Raw genomic sequence first — 17646 nt, forward strand, 5'->3', positions numbered from 1 at the left:
CGGGGTTTCACCATGTTGACCAGGATGGTCTCGATCTCTTGACCTCGTGATCCACCCACCTCGGCCTCCCAAAGTGCTGGGATTACAGGCTTGAGCCACCGCGCCCGGCCTACTGGGCAGTTCTTTTCATTTTGGTTTGGGCTGCGCTCATTCAGGACTTGACTGGGGTGTCACATTGAAGGCAGTTCACTCCAACACTGAGCACCTTGGTGGTGGGGATGGCTGGCAGACTAAGCTTAGTTATGAAGTCTGGAATTCTCTCTTTTTGTCCATGTGATTTCAGAGTCTCCCTTTTCCATGTGGCCTTTCCACCTGGCCTCTGTATGTGGTTTCTTCTCTACAGACAACAAGGTAGCCACCTTTTTTTTTTTTTTTTGGAGACAGAGTCTCATTTTGTAGCCCATGCTGGAGAGCAGAGGCGCCATCTCTGCTCACTGAAATCTCTGCCTTCTAGGTTCAAGCGATTCTCCTTTCCCTGCCTCCAGAGTAGCTGGGATTATAGGTGCACACCACCACACCCAGCTACTTTTTTTTATTTTTAGTAGAGAATGGGTTTCCCCATGTTGGCCAGACTAGTCTTGAACTCCTTACCTCAAGTGATCCCCCTGCCTTGGCCTCCCAAAGTGATGGGTTTACGTGCGTGAGCCACGGCGTCTGGCCCAGACTTCTTAATATGGTTGCTGAGAGCTTCCAAATATCTCAAAGAGAGAAAGCTTCCAGGCCATTTTAAGGCATGGAGCTGCAACTGGAAGAGTGTCAGTCTGCTAGTTTTTATTGAGAAAGTCAGTGATAGGTCCAGTGTAGAAGGGGACTATACAAGGCCATGGAGACTGCGAGGTTCACTGGGGCCTATCTTTGGAGATAATCTGCCACATGGCCCTAATAGGTAACAGGGATATTACAAATTAGTTAACAAGCCACCATAAACTTGGGTTGGTCCATAGTTTTGAGGTCATGTCTGTGTCCTTTGCCTTTACTAGGTGTGATAGCCATAGCTCTCAGAAGTGGTCACCAGCACCTATGATCAGCTTCCTTTCAAGAGCAGGTAACTCTCCATTCCAGCCTCTGGTTTCTGGGTGAGTTAGACTGTATTCTTCTACCTTAGGTGGAGAACTTTGATTCCATCTTACTTCTCAGTAGTCATACTTCCTGCTGCCTCTAGTTGTTCTGGAACCAGACCCTGGCAGACCCTCAGATCCTTTTCATTGCATTGAATTTTTATCCTTGCTCAAAATGCTGTCCTAAGTTCATTCTTTTTTTTTTTTTTTAGGTGGAGTTTTGCTCTTGTTGCCCAGGCTGGAGTGCAATGGTGCGATCTTGGCTCACTAAAACCTCCACCTCCTGGGTTCAAGCGATTCTTCTGCCTCAGCCTTGCGAGTAGCTGGGATTACAGGCGTGTGCCACCACGCCTGGCTAATTTGTTTGTTTGTTTGTTTTTGTATTTTTAGTAGAGTTGGTGTTTCACCATGTTGGCCAGGCTGGTCTCGAACTCCTGACCTCAAGTGATCTGCCCGCCTCAGCTTCCCAAAGTGCTAGGATTACAGGCATGAGCCAGTGGGCCTGGCCCTAAGTTAATTCTTTAAGGCTGTTCTCGATACAGTCTTGATGGGCATTGTCAGTACAATTTCTTTATTGCTTCTCCAGTTTCTGTTTGTTTTCTCTTAGAATTCGTATTATCTCTGTGTTGGAGATTTTGAATCTATATTCTTTATCTCTTACACGTTCATTTGTTATAGCCATCTTTTAATTTTTTCCTTTGTTTTCTCAGATAATTTTTTGAACTGGTTTTCTAATTCACCAATTTGATTTTCTGTAATATTTAATCTGCTGTTTTCTGTTTCCATTGTGATTTTCAAATTTAGTAATCATGTTTTTCATTTGTAAGCACATTTTTATGATCACAGACTGTTCATCCCCTTTTCACATATGAAATGTCTGTTTGAATCACATTGAGAACACAAATTAAATAAATGTTTTAGAAGTTTCCCTTAAAAATTTTTTTTCTTTTATTTGTTGTTGTAAAAGTACACAACATGAGATCTACTTAAGATTTTAAGTGTATAGCACAGTATTGCAACTGTAATAACTGTTGTACAGCAGGTCTATAGAACGCTTTCATCTTTTCTAACTAAAATTTTATATGCATTGAACAGCAACTCCCCATTTTCCCCTTCTGTAAGCCCCTGACAGCTACCATTCTATTCTCCTCTTCTATGAGTTTGACTACTGTATAGTATTTATCCTATTGTGATTGGCTATTTAACTCAGCAGAGGTCCTCCAGGTTCATCTATCTTGACATATATGATAACATTTCCTTTTATTAATGTTGAATAATATTCTATTGTAAGTATATACCATATTTTGTTTATCCATTCATTTGTAGATGAACATATAGGTTGTTTCCACACCTTGACTACTGTGAATCACGCTGCAGTGAACACAGGAGTACAGATAGCTTTTTGAGACCTTGATTTCATTTTCTTTAGCTTTATATCCAGAAGAGGGATTTGCTAGATCATCAGATAGTTCTATTTTTGTTTTTTTGAGGAACTTCTATACTGTTTTCCATAATGGCTATATCAGTTTATGCTCCTACCAACAGTGGACAAAGAGTCCCTTTTCTCCAAATCCTGGACAACACTTGATATCTTTTGTCTTTTTGATAACAGTCATTTTAACAGGTGTGAGGTGATATCTCATGTGGTTTTGATTTGCATTTTGCTGATATTCGTGATGGTGAGCATTTTATATAATTGCATGTCCACTTTGGAGAAATGTGTATTCATGTCCTTTGCTTATTTTTAAATTGGGTTGTTTTTGGGCAATTGAATTGAGTTCTTTATATAGATTGGATATTAACCTATTATCATATATGTGGCTTGCAAATATTTTATCTGATTCTGTAGCTTTTCTCTTCATTCTGTTGATTGATTGCTGTGCAGGAGATTTTTAGGCTGATACAATCCCATTTGTCTATTTTTGCTTTAGTGGCCTGTGTTTTGGGGTCATATCTAAAATTATTGCCTAGATCAATGTCAAGAAGCTTTCCCCTGTGTTTTCTTTTAGTCGTTTACAGTTTCAGATATTAGGTTTAAGTTTTTAATCCATTTCTCATTGATTTTTGCGTATAGTGCAAGATAAGGGTCAAATTTTCTTTTTCTGCATGTGGACTTCCCATTATCCTAACACCATTTATAGAAGCGATTATCCATTAATCATTGTGTGTTCTTGCCACCTTTGGCAAAGATCAGTTGACTGTAAATTCATGGGTTTATTTCTGGGCTCTTTATTTTGTTCCATTGGTCTATATGTCTGTCTTTATGCCAGTATCCTACAGTTTCAATTACTATAGATTTGTAATATATTTTGAAATCAGGAAGTATCATTTCTCCAGCTTTGTTCTTTTTGTTCAATATTGTTTTGGCTAGTTGGGGTCTTTTGTGATTCCATATGAATTTTAGGATTTTTTTTTTCTATTGCTGCAGAAAAAGCCATTGGAGTTTTGACAGGGATTGCATTGAATTTGTAGATTGCTTTGGGTAGTATGGACATTTTAACAGAATTAAGTCTTCCAATCCATGAGCACAGGATATCTTTCCATTTATCTGTGTCTTCAGTGTCTTTCACTGATGTTTTATAGTTTTCAGTGTATAGATCTTTTACTCCTTTGGTTAAATTTATTCCTTAGTATTTTATTTGATTTTTGTTGCTATTGTAAATAGGATTGCTCTCTTGATTTTTTTTTTTTGGATGATTCATTGTTAGTGTATAGAAGCGCTACTGATTTTTGTATGTTGGTTTTATATCCTGATATTTTAGTGAATTCATTTATTATTTTAGTTTTTAAATGCAGTCTTTAGGGTTTTCTGCATATAAGATTATGTCATTTGCAAATAGAAACTATATTCCTTTTTACTTTCTGATTTGTGTGCCTTTTATTTCTTTTGCTTGCCTAACTACTCTGGCTAGAACTTCTGTACTGTGTTGAATAGGTGGTGAGAGTGAACCTCTTGCCTTGTTGATCTTAGAGGAAAAGCTTTTTAGCTTTTCACTGTTTGAGTATCGTGACAACGGGCTTTATCATATATGCATTTTATTGTTTTGATGTACATTCCTTCTATACTTAATTTATTGAGTTTTTATCATGAAAGAGTGTTGAATTTCATCATGCTCTTTCTGCATTGATCCAAATGATCATATAATCTCTATTCTCCATTCTGTTAATGTGGGGTATCACATTTATTGTTTAGCATATATTGTACCATGCTGGCATCTTAGGGATATGGGGTATAATTCTTTTAATGTACCATGGAATTCAGTTTGCTAGTATTTTGTTGAGGATTTTTGCATCTGTGTTCTTCAGGTATATTGGTAATTTTCCTTTATTGTAGTGTCCTTGTCTGGTTTTGGTATCAGAATAATGCTGGCTTTGTAAAGTGAATTTGGGAGTGTTCCCTCTTCAGAGTTTTGAATGAGTTTGAGGAGGATTGGTATTACTTCTTTTTTTTTGAGATGGAGTCTTGCTCTGTTGCCCAGACTGGAGTGCAGTGGCATGATCTCAGCTTACTGCAACCTCTGCCTCCCGGGTTTAAACAATTTTCTGCCTCAGCCTCCTGAGCAGCTGGGATTACAGGCATAATCCTGTAATCCTGTAATTTTTAGTAGGGATGGGGTTTTGCCGTCTTGGCTAGGCTCTTCTTGAACTCCTGACTTCGTGCTCCACCTGCCTTGGTCTCCCAACGTGCTGGGATTACAGGCGTGAGCCACCGTACCTGGCCGAGGAGGATTGGCATTACTTCCTTTTTTTTTTTTTTCTAAATTGTATTTGGGCTCTGGGGTACATGTGCACGTCCTGCATCCTGCAGGATTGTTGCATAGGTACATACATGCCATGGTGGTTTGCTGTGTCCATCCCCGCCCCTGCACCCCACTCTGTCACCTACATCAGGCATTTCTCCTGGGGTTATCCCTCCCCATTCTCCCCACCCCCCTGCTGCTGTCCCCCTTGATCCCCTCACCTCCACCACCACACCTAGCCTTGTGAGTGTTGTTCCCTTCAAAAACATGTGTTGTTTGATTTTTCGTTCTTGTGTCAGTTTGCTGAGAATGGTGGTTTCTAGGTTCATCCATGTTTCTACAAAGGACACGAACTCATCGTTCTTTATGGCTGCATAGTATTCCATGGTATATATGTGCCACATTTTTTTGTGTCCAGTCTATGATTGATGGGCATTTGGGTTGGTTTCAGGTCTTTGCTATCGTAAACAGTGCCGCAATGAACATAGGTATACCCACCAACAGTGTAAAGATGTTTCTTTTTCTCCACATCCTCTCCAGCATCTGTTTTCTCCAGATTTTTTAATGATCGCCATTCTAACTGGCATCAGATGGTATCTCAATGTGGTTTTGATTTGCATTTCTATAATGACCAGTGATGATGGGCATTTCTTCATATGTTTTTTGGCCGCATATTTGTCTTCTTTTGAAAAGTGACTGTTCATATCCTTTGCCCACTTTTGAATGGGTTTTTTTGTTTATTCCCTTGTAAATCTGCTTTAGTTCTTTGTAGATTCTGGATATTAGCTCTTCGTCAGATGGGCAGATTGTGAAATTTTTTTCCCATTCTGTTGGTTGCTGGTTTACTCTAATGATTGTTTCTTTTGCTCTGCAGAAGCTCTTAATTTTAATTAGGTCCCATTTGTCTATTTTGGCTTTTGTTGCCTTTGCTTTGGTGTTTTAGTCATGAAGTCCTTGCCTGTGCCTATGTCCTGAATGGTTTTGCTCAGGTTTTCTTCTAGGGTTTTTATGGTGTTAGTTCTTATGTTTAAATCTTTAATCCATCTGGAGTTAATTTTTGTATATGGTATAAGGAAGGGGCCCACTTTCAGCTTCCTGCATATGGCTAGCCAGTTTTCCCAACACCATTTATTAAACAGGGAATCCTTTCCCCATTGCTTGTTTTTGTCCAGTTTGTTGAAGATCAGATGGTTGTAGATGTGCGGTATCACTTCCGAGGCCTCCGTTCTGTTCCATTAGTCTATATCTCTGTTTTGATATGAGTACCATTTTGTTTTGATTACTGTAGCCTTGTAGTATATAGTTTGAAGTCAGGTAGCGTGATGCCTCCAGCTTTGTTCTTTTTGCTTAGGATTGTCTTGGCTATGCAGGCTCTCTTTTGGTTCCATATGAAGTTTAAAGTGTTTTTTTTTCCAGTTCTGTGAAGAAGATCAATGGTAGCTTGATGGGGATAGCATTGAACCTATAAATCACTTTGGGCAGTATGGCCATTTTCATGATATTGATTCTTCCTAACCATCAGCATGGAATGTTTTTTGAACTGTTTGTGTCCTCTCTTATTTCCTTGATCAGTGGTTTGTAGTTCTCCTTGAAGAGATCTTTTACCTCCTTTTTTAGTTGTATTCCTAGGTATTTTATTCTCTTTGTAGCAGTAGTAAATGGCAGTTCGCTCATAATTTGGCTCTCTGTTTCTCTGTTATTGGTGTATAGAAATACTTGTGATTTCTGCACATTGATTTTGTATCCTGAGACTTTGCCAAAGTTGCGTATCAGCTTAAGGACGTTTTGGGCTGAGACGATGGGGTCTTCTAAATATATGATAGGTCGTCTGCAAATAGGGACAATTTGACTTCTTTTTTTCCTAATTGAATGCCCTTTATTTCTTTTTCTTGCCTAATTGCTCTGGCTAGAACTTCCAATACTATATTGAATAGGAGTGGTGAGAGAGAGCATCCTTGTCTAGTGCCAGTTTTTAAAGAGAATGCTTCTAATTTTTGCCGATTCAGTATGATATTGGCTGTGGGTTTGTCATAAATAGCTTTTATTGTTTTGAGATATGTTCCATTGATACCTAGTTTATTGAGAGTTTTTAGCATAAAGGGCTGTTGAATTTTTTCAAAGGCCTTCTCTGCATCTATTGAGATAATCATGTGGATTTTGTCTTTGGTTCTGTTTATATGATGCATTACATTGATAGATTTGCATATGTTGAACCAGCCTTGCATCCCTGGGATGAAGCCTACTTGATCGTGATGAATAAGCTTTTTGATGTGCTGTTGGATTCAGTTTGCCAGTATTTTATCGAAGATTTTTGCATCAATGTTCATCACGGATATTGGCCTGTAGTTTTCTTTTTTAGTTGTGTCTCTGCCAGATTTTGGTATCAGAATGATGTTGGTCTCATAGAAAGAGTTAGGGAGGATTCCCTCTTTTTGTATTGTTTGGAATAGTTTCAACAGGAATGGTACCTGCTCCTTTTTGTATGTCTGGTAGAATTCAGCTGTGAACCCATATGGACCTGGACTTTTTTTGGTTGCTAGGCTATTAATTGCTGCCTCAACTTCAGATCTTGTTATTGGTCTATTCAGGGTTTCAGCTTCTTCTTGGCTTAGTCTTGGGAGTGTGCAAGTGTCCAGGAATTTATCCATTTCTTCCAGATTTACTGGTTTATGTACATAGAGTTGTTTGTAATAATCTCTGATGGTAGTCTGTATTTCTGAGGAATTGGTGGTCATCTCCCCTTTATTGTTTTTTATTGCATCTATTCAGTTCTTCTCTCTTTTCTTTCTTCTTAGTCTAGCTAGCGGTCTGTCTATTTTGCTGATCTTTTCAAAAACCTGGCTCCTGGATTTATTGATTTTTTGAAGTTTTTTTTTTGTGTCTCTATCTCCTTCAGTTCTGCTCTCATCTTAGTTATTTCTTGTCTTCTGTTTGCTTTTGAGTTTTTTTTTGATCTTGCTCCTCTAGCTCTTTCAATTTTGATGATAGGGTATCGATTTTAGATCTTTCCTTATTCCTCATGTGGGCACTTACTGCTATAAATTTCCCTCTAGACACTGCTTTAAATGTGTCCCATAGGATCTGGTACATTGTGTCTTCATTCTCGTTGGTTTCAAAGGATATTTTTATTTCTGCCTTCATTTCATTGTTTATCCATTCGTCATTCAGGAGCAAGTTGTTCAGTTTCCATGTGATTGTGCGGTTTTGAGTGCTTTTCTTAATCCTGAGTTCTAATTTGATTGTACTGTTGTCTGAGAGACTGTTTGTTATGATTTCCATTCTTTTGCATTTGCTGAGGAGTGATTTACTTCCAAGTATGTGGTCAATTTTGGAGTAAGTTCAGTGTGGTGCTAAGAAGAATGTGTATTCTGTGGATTTGGGGTGGAGTGTCCTGTAAATGTCTATTAGGTCCGCTTGGTCCAAATCTGCGTTCGAGTCCTGGATATCCTTGTTGTCTTTCTGTCTCGTTGATCTGTCCAGTATTTTCAGTGGAGTGTTAAAGTCTCCCACTATTATTGTGCAGGAGCCTAAGTCTCATTGTAGGTCTTTAAGAACTTGCTTTATATATTTGGGTGCTCATGCATTGGGTGCATAAATATTTAGGATAGTTAGCTCCTCTTGTTGCATTGATCCTTTTACCATTATATAATGCCCTTCTTTGTCTCTTTTGATCTTTGTTGGTTTAAAGTCTGTTTTATCAGAGACTAGGATTGCTACCCCTGCTTTTTTTTGCTCTCCATTTGCTTGGTAAATCTTCTTCCATCCCTTTATTTTCAGTTTATCTGTCTTTGCATGTGAGATGGGTCTCTTGAATAGCACATCAATGGGTCTTGACTTTTTATCCAGTTTGCCAGTCTGTGTCTTTTGTTTGGGGCGTTTAGGCCATTTACATTCAATGTTAATACTGTTATGTTTGAATTTGATCCTGCCATTTTGTTACTGGCTGGTTGTTTTGCCCGTTAATTGATGTGGCTCCTTCACTGTGTTGTTATTCTTTACCACTTGGTACGTTTTTGCAGTGGCTGGTACTGGTTGTTCCTCTCCCTGTTTAGTACTTCCTTCAGTAGCTCCTGTAAGGCAGGTCTTGTAGTGACGAAATCTCTCAGGAATTGCTCGTCCATAAAGGCTTTTATTTCTCCTTCATTTATGAAGCTTAGTTTGGCCGGATATGAAATTCTGGATTGAACATTCTTTTCTTTAAGGATGTTGAATATTGGCCCCCACTCCCTTCTGGCTTGCAGGGTTTCTGCCAAGAGATCCGCTGTGAGTCTGATGATCTTTCCTTTCTGGGTGACTCGACCTTTCTCTCTGGCTGCCCTTAGGATTTTTTCCTTCATTTCAAACCTGGTGAATCTGACAACTATGTGCCTTGGGGTTGTCTTGAGGAAGATCTTTGTGGTGTTGTTCACTGTGTTTTTGGATTTGAATGTTGGCCTGTCTTGTTAGGTTGGGAAAGTTCTCTTGGATAGTATCTTGAAGAGTGTTTTCCAACTTGGATTCATTCTCCCTGTCACATTCAGGTACGCCGATCAAGCATAAATTAGGTTTTTACACATAATCCCATAGTTCTTGGAGGCTTTGTTCATTTTTTTTTTCACTCTTTTTCCTCTAATCTTGCCTTCTCGTTTTATTTCATTGATTTGATCGATGTCTGATATCCTTTCTTCTGCTTGATTGATTCAGCTGTTGAAACTTGTGTATGCCTCGAGAAGTTCTCGTGCTGTTTTTTTCAGCTCCATCAAGTCGTTTATGTTCTTCTCTAAGCTGGTTATTCTACTTAGCATTTCGTCTAACCTTTTTTCAAGGTTCTTAGTTTCTTTGCATTGGGTGAGAACATGGTCTTTTAACTCAGAGAAGCTTGTTATTACCCACCTTCTGAAGCCTGCTTCTGTCAATTCGTCAGATTCATTCTCTGTGTTTTTTTGTTCCTTTGATGGTGAGGAGTTGTGATCACTGGGAGGCAAAGAGGTGTTCTGTTGTTTGATGGTTTCATCCTTTTTGCGTGGTTTTTTCCCCCATCTTCGTGGATTTATCTCCCTTTAACCTTTGAAGTTGGTGATTTCAGGAGGAGTCTCTGACGTTTTTTTCTGTTGAGGTTGGAGCTGTATCTTTTTTGGTGTGTAGAGGGCGCTGCTGGGCTCTCTCGGGTTTAGTCAGGTTGTTGGGTGGGTGGTCCTTCCCTGGAGTTTGTTTGAGACCGGCCCCGCCTTCCCAATGGCGTCTCTCCTTCCCCAGCTGGATTTCCTGGTTAGGGTCAAGCTGGTGTATTTGCTACTAAGCTCTCTAGTGAGGGCTTCAGTTTGAATTCTGTGGAGGTAGGGCCTACCAGGCCTTATGATCTGTTTCCCTGCTTTCAACTCTGCCTCCCTCTGTGGGACCGTCCATCCCGCTAGTGTTAGTCCAAATCCCCCCCGAGGTCCCTGCGACGACTTGCTGTGTCCGGCAGTAACCACTGCTCAGATTTGCATCGACTACCCCCAGCGCCCCACCTGTTAGTCCACAGGGCTCTCCTGGACTGTGAGTTGCAGAAGGGATGAGGTAAGCACAGGATCCAAAACGGAGCACCGAGGAGTTAAGTCACCTGACCCTCCGAGCTGGCTGGACGTTTCAGGAGGGGAACATGCCCCCCCCCAACTTGATTTGCCCCCCTGGGTGGCTCTCGCCCTGTGGTTCCTACCCTGGGCCCTATCAATTCCACAGAAATGAACCTGGCACCTCGTTTTGACTCATGAAGTCCTCTAGCTTTCTGCCTCTCATGAGCTGGGAGCTGCATTCTGCTGCTGGCTTCTCTTGGTGCCCCCCAGCAGTACTTCTTAAATGTTTGGTAGAATTCACCAGTGAGGTGATCTGGTTCTGGGCTTACTTGGCTGAGAAATTTTTAATTACTCATTCGGCTTCCTTACTAATTATTTGTCTGTTCATATTCTTCATGATTCAATCTTGGTAGGTTTTGTATTTCAAGTAATTTGTTCACCTCATCTGGGTTTTCCAATACATTGGCATACTGTTGCTCATAGTAGTGTCTTACAGCTCTTTTTATCCTTTTTTTTCTCTTGAGATAGGTTCTCACTCTGTCACCCAGACTGGAGCACAGTGGCACAATCATTGCTCACTGCAGCCTTGACCTCTGGGGTTGAAGCAGTCCTACCTCATCTTCCCAAGTAGCTGAAACCTTAGGCGTGTGCCACCACATCCAGCTAATTTTTTTATTTTTATTTTTTGTAGAAATGGGGCTCACTATGTTGCTGAGGCTGGTCATGTACTCCTGGGCTCTAGCAATCCTCCTGCCTCAGCTTCCCAAAGTGTTGGGATTACAGGCATGAGCCGCTGCACCCAGCCATTCTTTTATTTTTGTTAAATTTAGTGTAATGTCTTAGTTTTCATTTTTGATTTCAGTTGTTTAGTCTTCTCTCCTTTTTTCTTATTCTATGTAGCCAAAGGTTTTTCAATTTTGTTGATCATTTCAACAAACCAACTCTTAGTTTTATTTTCTCTGTTGTTTTTCTATTTTCTGTTTTATCCCTGCTCTAATTCTTACCATTAATACTTATTTCCCTCTCCTAGCTTTGAGTTTAGTTTGTTATTTTTTTAGTTCCTTATGGTGTACATTTAGGTTGTCTGTTTGAGATTTTTTTATTTTTTAATGTAAGCTTTTACAGTTGTAAGTTTTCCTCCTAGCACTGCTGTCACTGAATGCTACACATTTTGGTATGTTGTGTTTTTGTTTTCATTTGTCTCAATATTTTCAATTTCCCTTATTTGGCTTTCTTATTTGACTCATTGGTTGATGAGAATGTGTTGTTTAATTTTCACACATTTGTGGACTTAATATTGTCATTTTGTTCATTGCTTTCTGACTGTTATATAGTTCCTCTGTTCATTTCTTTCTTATATTTCTTTGTGATTTGATGATTTTTTTTGTTGTGGTGGTGGTGGTTTGCTTTGATTCCTTTTCTTTATGTTTTGTATACCTACTATATTTAAAAAGTTTGTGTTACCAGAAGGCTTACATAAATCATCCTATAGTGTAACAGTCTATTTTAAGCTGATAACTTTGCATTCAAAAATTCAATACTTTTATTCACACACTTTGTTATTAATGTCCCAATTTTCACTTTTTAATATTCTGTATTCATTAACAAATTATTGTGTGGTTATGAAACCATCCAAGTTATCCCATGAAATGGATGTTTATGGTTTCTTTTGAATAAACATAGAAATTAACCCTCCCAGTCTTAAAACTTAAATTTACATTTGTCTTATCTGAATTCCTTTCTCTGGAAACCAACCATCATGTATCCCAGACAGTATCAAGGAACTGAAACTTAGCAGATTACTGCATCTGAACATTGTTATGCCAGACCCCTCACCTGCCCTGATTGCCTAACCAACTGCCTGCTTCCTGTTGAACAACTTCTCTTCCTTACCACTCCCTAATTCCTGTTTCCGCACACCTAGTTACATTTCTTCCCTGCTGTATAAACTAATTTTAGCTGGGTGAGGAGATGGATTTGATACTGATCTCTCATCACCTTGGCTGCAGTGCCCAAATAAAGCCTTCTTCCCTAGCAGTACTCATTGTGTCAGTGATTGGCTTTCTGTGCGGTGAGAAATGGGACCTAGACTGAACCCCTGATGTTTTGGTAACAGTTATAGTTCCTTTTAAGACTTTTGTCTCTTAAGTTTTCTTCGTTCTTTTAAAAATATTTTTACTCTGTGGAATGGGTAATTTCAAATATCCTATCTTTGAGTTTACTGATTCTTTCCTGTACTTGATCAAGGCTGCTGCTGAGCCCCTGTAGTTGTTCTTAGTTCAGTTATTGTACTCTTCAGCCCTCAAATTCTTCTTTTTAAAAATATTTTGTTTGTTAAAATACTCATTTTATTTATGCATAATTTAAGTTTATTGAATGTTTTGATCATGGTTATTTTGAATTCTTGTCAGCTAATCCATTTACCTTCATTTCTTTAGGGTTGGTTTCTGGAGATTTATTTTGTTCCTTTCTTTGGGCCTTTTTTCATGTTCCTTGACCCTTTGTATTAATGTCTGCATACCTGAAAGACATCCACTTCTCCCAGTCTTTGTGGACTGGCCTTGTACAGGGGCGGACCTTTAAGAATCAGCCTGAGTAGAGATTCTGGGGTCCTCATAAACTTTTTATGTGGATATATCTTCTCTGGACTTTTGTGTATATTTCTAAATAGGAGAATTTGCTGGTTTCTGTTTTTAGGAGATCTGTTTTTATTCTGTGTCTTGTACTATGGGCCTTCTGGAGCCAGTAGCATGCTGCCTCAATCCTTTTTTTGTTATTATTTGTTTTTTTATATTCAGCTGCCCCTAGGCACTTTAGTTTATGCTAGGTCCTACCAGTGCTTCTAGACAGGTGAGACAGAAACAGGTTTCTTGGGCAGTCCCCCAAAAGTCTGAATGTTGGGTATATGCTTTAGTCTTCTCTTTCCCTCCCCAGGGAGAAGCTGTGGACCATGAGCTTTTCTAATTGCGTCATGCTGAGCCAGGGGTAGGAACTCTGGCCATGAGTGCTTACTAGTCTAAACCACCACCCTTTGTTTTGTTCTCAGTGGCCCCCAGGCATTTAGAGAATACCAGTCCTGTGAGTGCTTTCAGAATCCTGTCCCTTAGGCAGTCCCTTTCAAAAGCCAAAATGTTGGGCAGCTATTCCAACTTTTTCTGCTAGTTCTGAGCTGGTGGGAGGAGCTATGGTCAGTTACTACATACTAGTCCAAACTAGAGGCTTTGTTCTCAGCATTTCCCAACCTGGGACCCTTTCCTGTCAGAGCTAAGATTCAGGCAAGACAGCAACAAGTCCCTTAAGTAACCTTGCTTATGGCAAGAGGATTCCACAAATTTTCCTACTGGCTGCAATATGGCTGGTGTCATCCTTGCCTGGGGTACGGGAGCCTCTCATCTGGTCTCTGGATGTCTCACAGAGGGAATTTTGGTCCATGTATTGTTGAATTTATGTGTCCATTGAGAGAAGGAGAGTCTTGCTGACATCACCTCCTAAAGTAATTTTTGCAGGAGGACATTTGATTGGTCTTCCTTTAGGCTTATATCTTTGTATATATAATATAATCCCTTATTTCTTCATCTGTATAGGGATAAGTTTATATTTTTCTAGTATTAGGAATCAACATTGATACTTTGAGAGTGTTTGTGGATTCCTGTTGAAATATTTTCTCATTAGGAAAAAGTGAAAGGGAAAATTTATATTCCCCTGGTTTTACTGCTTCAGAGTAGTAAAGAGCATATCAGGGAACGTTACCAATGTATTGAATTTTTTCTTTCTGTGTTGGTTTTGGCATCCTGAAATTAATTGAGGCACAATACGCCTTTTCTGCTTGGCACAAGTACCATATTATGAGCTCACTGTGATCATGTCCCCTGTACCAATTGTAGGTTGTCCTTATAAACACCAGGTCTTGCTATTCTGTGTGTCATGTGGTACTTTTTATTCATAAAAAGTCTTTTAAGGTTGAACTTTTCTCCCATGTTCTGTTTCACTGCTCATCCAGAACATCAGTGCCATTACTGAATTTGAGCCTTTGTACGTACTTACTTAGAGTTTAATTGTGTTTCCAGCTGGAGACAGTCTCATGGCAAAAGAATGAAAGTTCTGTAACCAAAGTCCTGTGTATCTTGTGCCAGCCAGATTTAGCAATGATACTGACCTTTTCCTTCAGTTGGCTCAAAAGCCTTCACAAGAAGCTGGCTTCTGCAACGCCTCTTACTTGGCCTTCACGGAGCATGTATTAGGGGTAACATAATATGTTTAGTTAATAATAATGGACATGTTGAATTGGAAGTAGGGCTATTCAATTTGTATTTGTAATGGGTTTGGAGGCCAAGAGAGCAATTTGGACTACAGATGTAGATTTTGTAAGCAAAACTTATTATTATTATTTAAAAAACTAATACATTGGATCATCCAGGTAAAGCATGTAAAATGAAAATAAATTAGTTTAGAGATAGAACTCTGGGATTACAGCATGTATGAGATGGGCAAAGAAAGCTAGTGAAGGTTACTCTGCAGGAAATCTCTGAATGATAGGATGAGAACTGTGGAAAAATGGTGTTTGTTTATTTGTTTTTTGAGATGGAGTCTCGCTCTGTCACCAGGCTGGAGTGCAGTGGCATAATCTCTGCTCACTGCAACCTTTGCCTCCTGGGTTCAAGTGATTCTCCTGCCTCAGCCTCCTGAGTAGCTGCGACTACAGGTGTGCACCACCACGCCCGGCTAATTTTTATATTTTTAGTGTAGATGGGGTTTCACCATGTTGGCCAGTATGGTCTCGATCTCTTGACCTTGTGATCCGCCCGCCTCAGCCTCCCAAAGTGCTGGGATTATAGGTGTGAGCCACTGTGCCGGGTTGTTTGTTTTTAGACAGGGTCTCACTCTGTCACCCAGGCTGGAGTGCAGTGGAACAATCCCAGCTCACTGCAGCCTCAACCTCCTGCTGGCCTAAAGTGTTCCTTCTACCTCAGCCTCCCAAGTAGCTGGGACCACAGGCATGTACCACCATGCATGACTACTTTTTGTCACATGTTGCCCAGGCTAGTCTCAAACTCCTGAGTTTAAGTGATATGCCCACCTTGGCCTATCAAAGTGCTGGGATTACAGGTGTAAGCTACTGTGTCTGGCCAGGAGAATAGTTTTATGGAGCCATTGAATGCAGCTTCTTTAAAATGCTGTCTCTAATGTTTTAGTGCCATCAACTGAATTAAGGACAGATTATGACTTATTTGCTTGAATGTCTAGGAGATCGTTGATGACTTACAGCAACTTTTGGGATGAATGCAAGTTATATTGTGGCTGATTGAAAAACATATGACAGATTAGAGCATGGATTCAATAACATTTTTGAAAATTTATTGTGAAGGTAAAGAGGTTGGTACAGAAGGACAGCTACAAGTGAATTAAGAGGATGTGTTGTTTTATGTATGCAATCTTGTGCAATAAATAGATAAATAATTCAGGCTCCTTTTAAAATTAGTATTTTTTTATGAGAAGATTTTTAATATTTAAGCATTTTTCAATTTTTAAGTATAGCTCTTTTTATGATTATTTAATATACTCTTAAAGAACAGTCCACTGCTTAGTATGATATATCAGGTTACCTTTCCTCATAGAGTTTTAAATGCTTATATCAGCTGACACACATTGGTAAAATTATACTCAAAATATTAACTTTGCCCATTTTTCTCATTTGCTTTAAACTATTTGGATGTTTGTGATACTGAATAGGGGTATAAAAAGTAAACAGCTGTCTTTAAAACAGGCTTTTCTGCCATTGTACATTACTTATTAGTCTAAAGAATGTTATTCTATCAGTTTTAATCACAAAATACATTGGTTTTAATATTGTATTTTGAATTAATATTCTGTCTTTTGGAAGTACTTAGTGTAGGTCTCAGTTTGTGAAAGAAATTCTGATGTGGTTTGTGGTTGAATGTTAGTGACTTTAATTCATTGTATAATGGTTATTTACCATTTCATATATCTTGAAGCATTTGTTCAGAGAATAGGTGTTCATAATTGTGGACCTTTCATTGAAGTGGTTTGAATAAAATCATAGAGACTCCAGGCTAAAGGAACCTACTTAAGAATGGCATTTTATATGATATTTATATTGGAGAAAAGTTATTTTTGATGGAATTCATTTAAACTTGTTTCTTGCTTATCTGGCATTTCATATTTTACCTAAATTAACATGGTGTGTTTTTAAATAGAAGACTTTGATATATCTGTGATTTATGACATGCTTTCAAATTAATTGAAACTTTAAGCTGCATGAAGGTTTGTTGTTTTGTATATTTTAAGGCTTCATATTGTTGTGGACCATGAAACCAACAAAGTTTGCTAAACGTAAAACAGTGATCGTTCCATAGAATATATGCTTCATTTTCTCTCTTTTTACACTTAGGAAAAGGGGAAAGGAGGAGAAAAGATTTAAATACATGTGATTTATTATAGTCTGACTTAAAAATTGCATTTCTATAAGCAAGTCTGGCATTTATATAACCTCTTACTTATAATTTAATTTAAATGAAATAAAATGTGATAAATAAAAATGGTTATTTGTATTTCTTTTCTTTCTTTTTTTTATGTGAAAGATTATTGTTAATACAAGCTATCATCTCCTTTCCAAAGGAGAAAAAAGGTAATCCTAGATTCTAATACTCTGTGTTCTCTGAGTCCTCCCAATTGTGATTGCAATTATTTTGGTCTCTTAGCAGGGAACAATACTTTGGGAAGCTCCAAATGAGATCACATTCTACGAGTCCAAATCATAGAGAAGATGGACAAAATATTATCCCAAAGATTTGTGTAAGATCAGATTTTAATTTTGTTTGGTTTTTGCTTGTTGTTTTAAAATAGCTGCACAAAGTTTTAATTTCATATTGTTGAAGTTCCAATGATTGCTTCAAAATGGAAAAAAGTCTGATGATTCTGGTGAACATCCTGATGTCAAGGAAAGTGGGGTGTTTGGTATATAGGGTAGTATCCCTTCTACTGCCTCAATGATTCTGAGGTGTTATATTCATCAGTCTGTTGTTTCTCCTGTGTATCAAAGAATAACATTTTCCCTTTATTCAGAATATATATAGAAATGATTATATACCCTGTAATCATAAAGTTAAGGATTAACTTTAATTTAATTCCAAGTTAAATTGGAATTAACTTGTAGTGAAGTGGGGAACACTGCTTTTCTAATGAAGGTGAACTGTGTATATCTTGAAATAAGAATGTCTGTCTTGAATATGTTTGTTGATGAACATCGATTTGGTTTGGACAAGGTGCTAATGAGCACTCCAGTTAGCATTGTTT

At 38.6% G+C, this 17646-nt stretch overlaps 1 protein-coding gene across 8 annotated transcripts in view; it reads left to right on the forward strand.

The window, feature by feature from the left end:
* CEP112 (centrosomal protein 112) overlaps window positions 1-17646 on the forward strand; it is a 646693-nt gene that overhangs the window by 45476 nt on the left and 583571 nt on the right. For all 8 annotated transcript variants that reach the window (XR_005195271.1, XR_005195272.1, XM_017497316.2 and 5 more), the window contains one exon: window positions 17052-17145. Coding sequence is in view for 6 of the 8 variants with exons in the window: in XM_017497316.2 (XP_017352805.1) it covers window positions 17052-17145 (94 nt within the window). In the remaining 2 variants the exon portion in view is untranslated. The remainder of the gene's footprint in view (window positions 1-17051; window positions 17146-17646) is intronic.

The sequence above is a fragment of the Cebus imitator genome, unplaced genomic scaffold (assembly GCF_001604975.1).
Source record: "Cebus imitator isolate Cc_AM_T3 unplaced genomic scaffold, Cebus_imitator-1.0 Scaffold229, whole genome shotgun sequence".
Classification (NCBI taxonomy): domain Eukaryota; kingdom Metazoa; phylum Chordata; class Mammalia; order Primates; family Cebidae; genus Cebus; species Cebus imitator.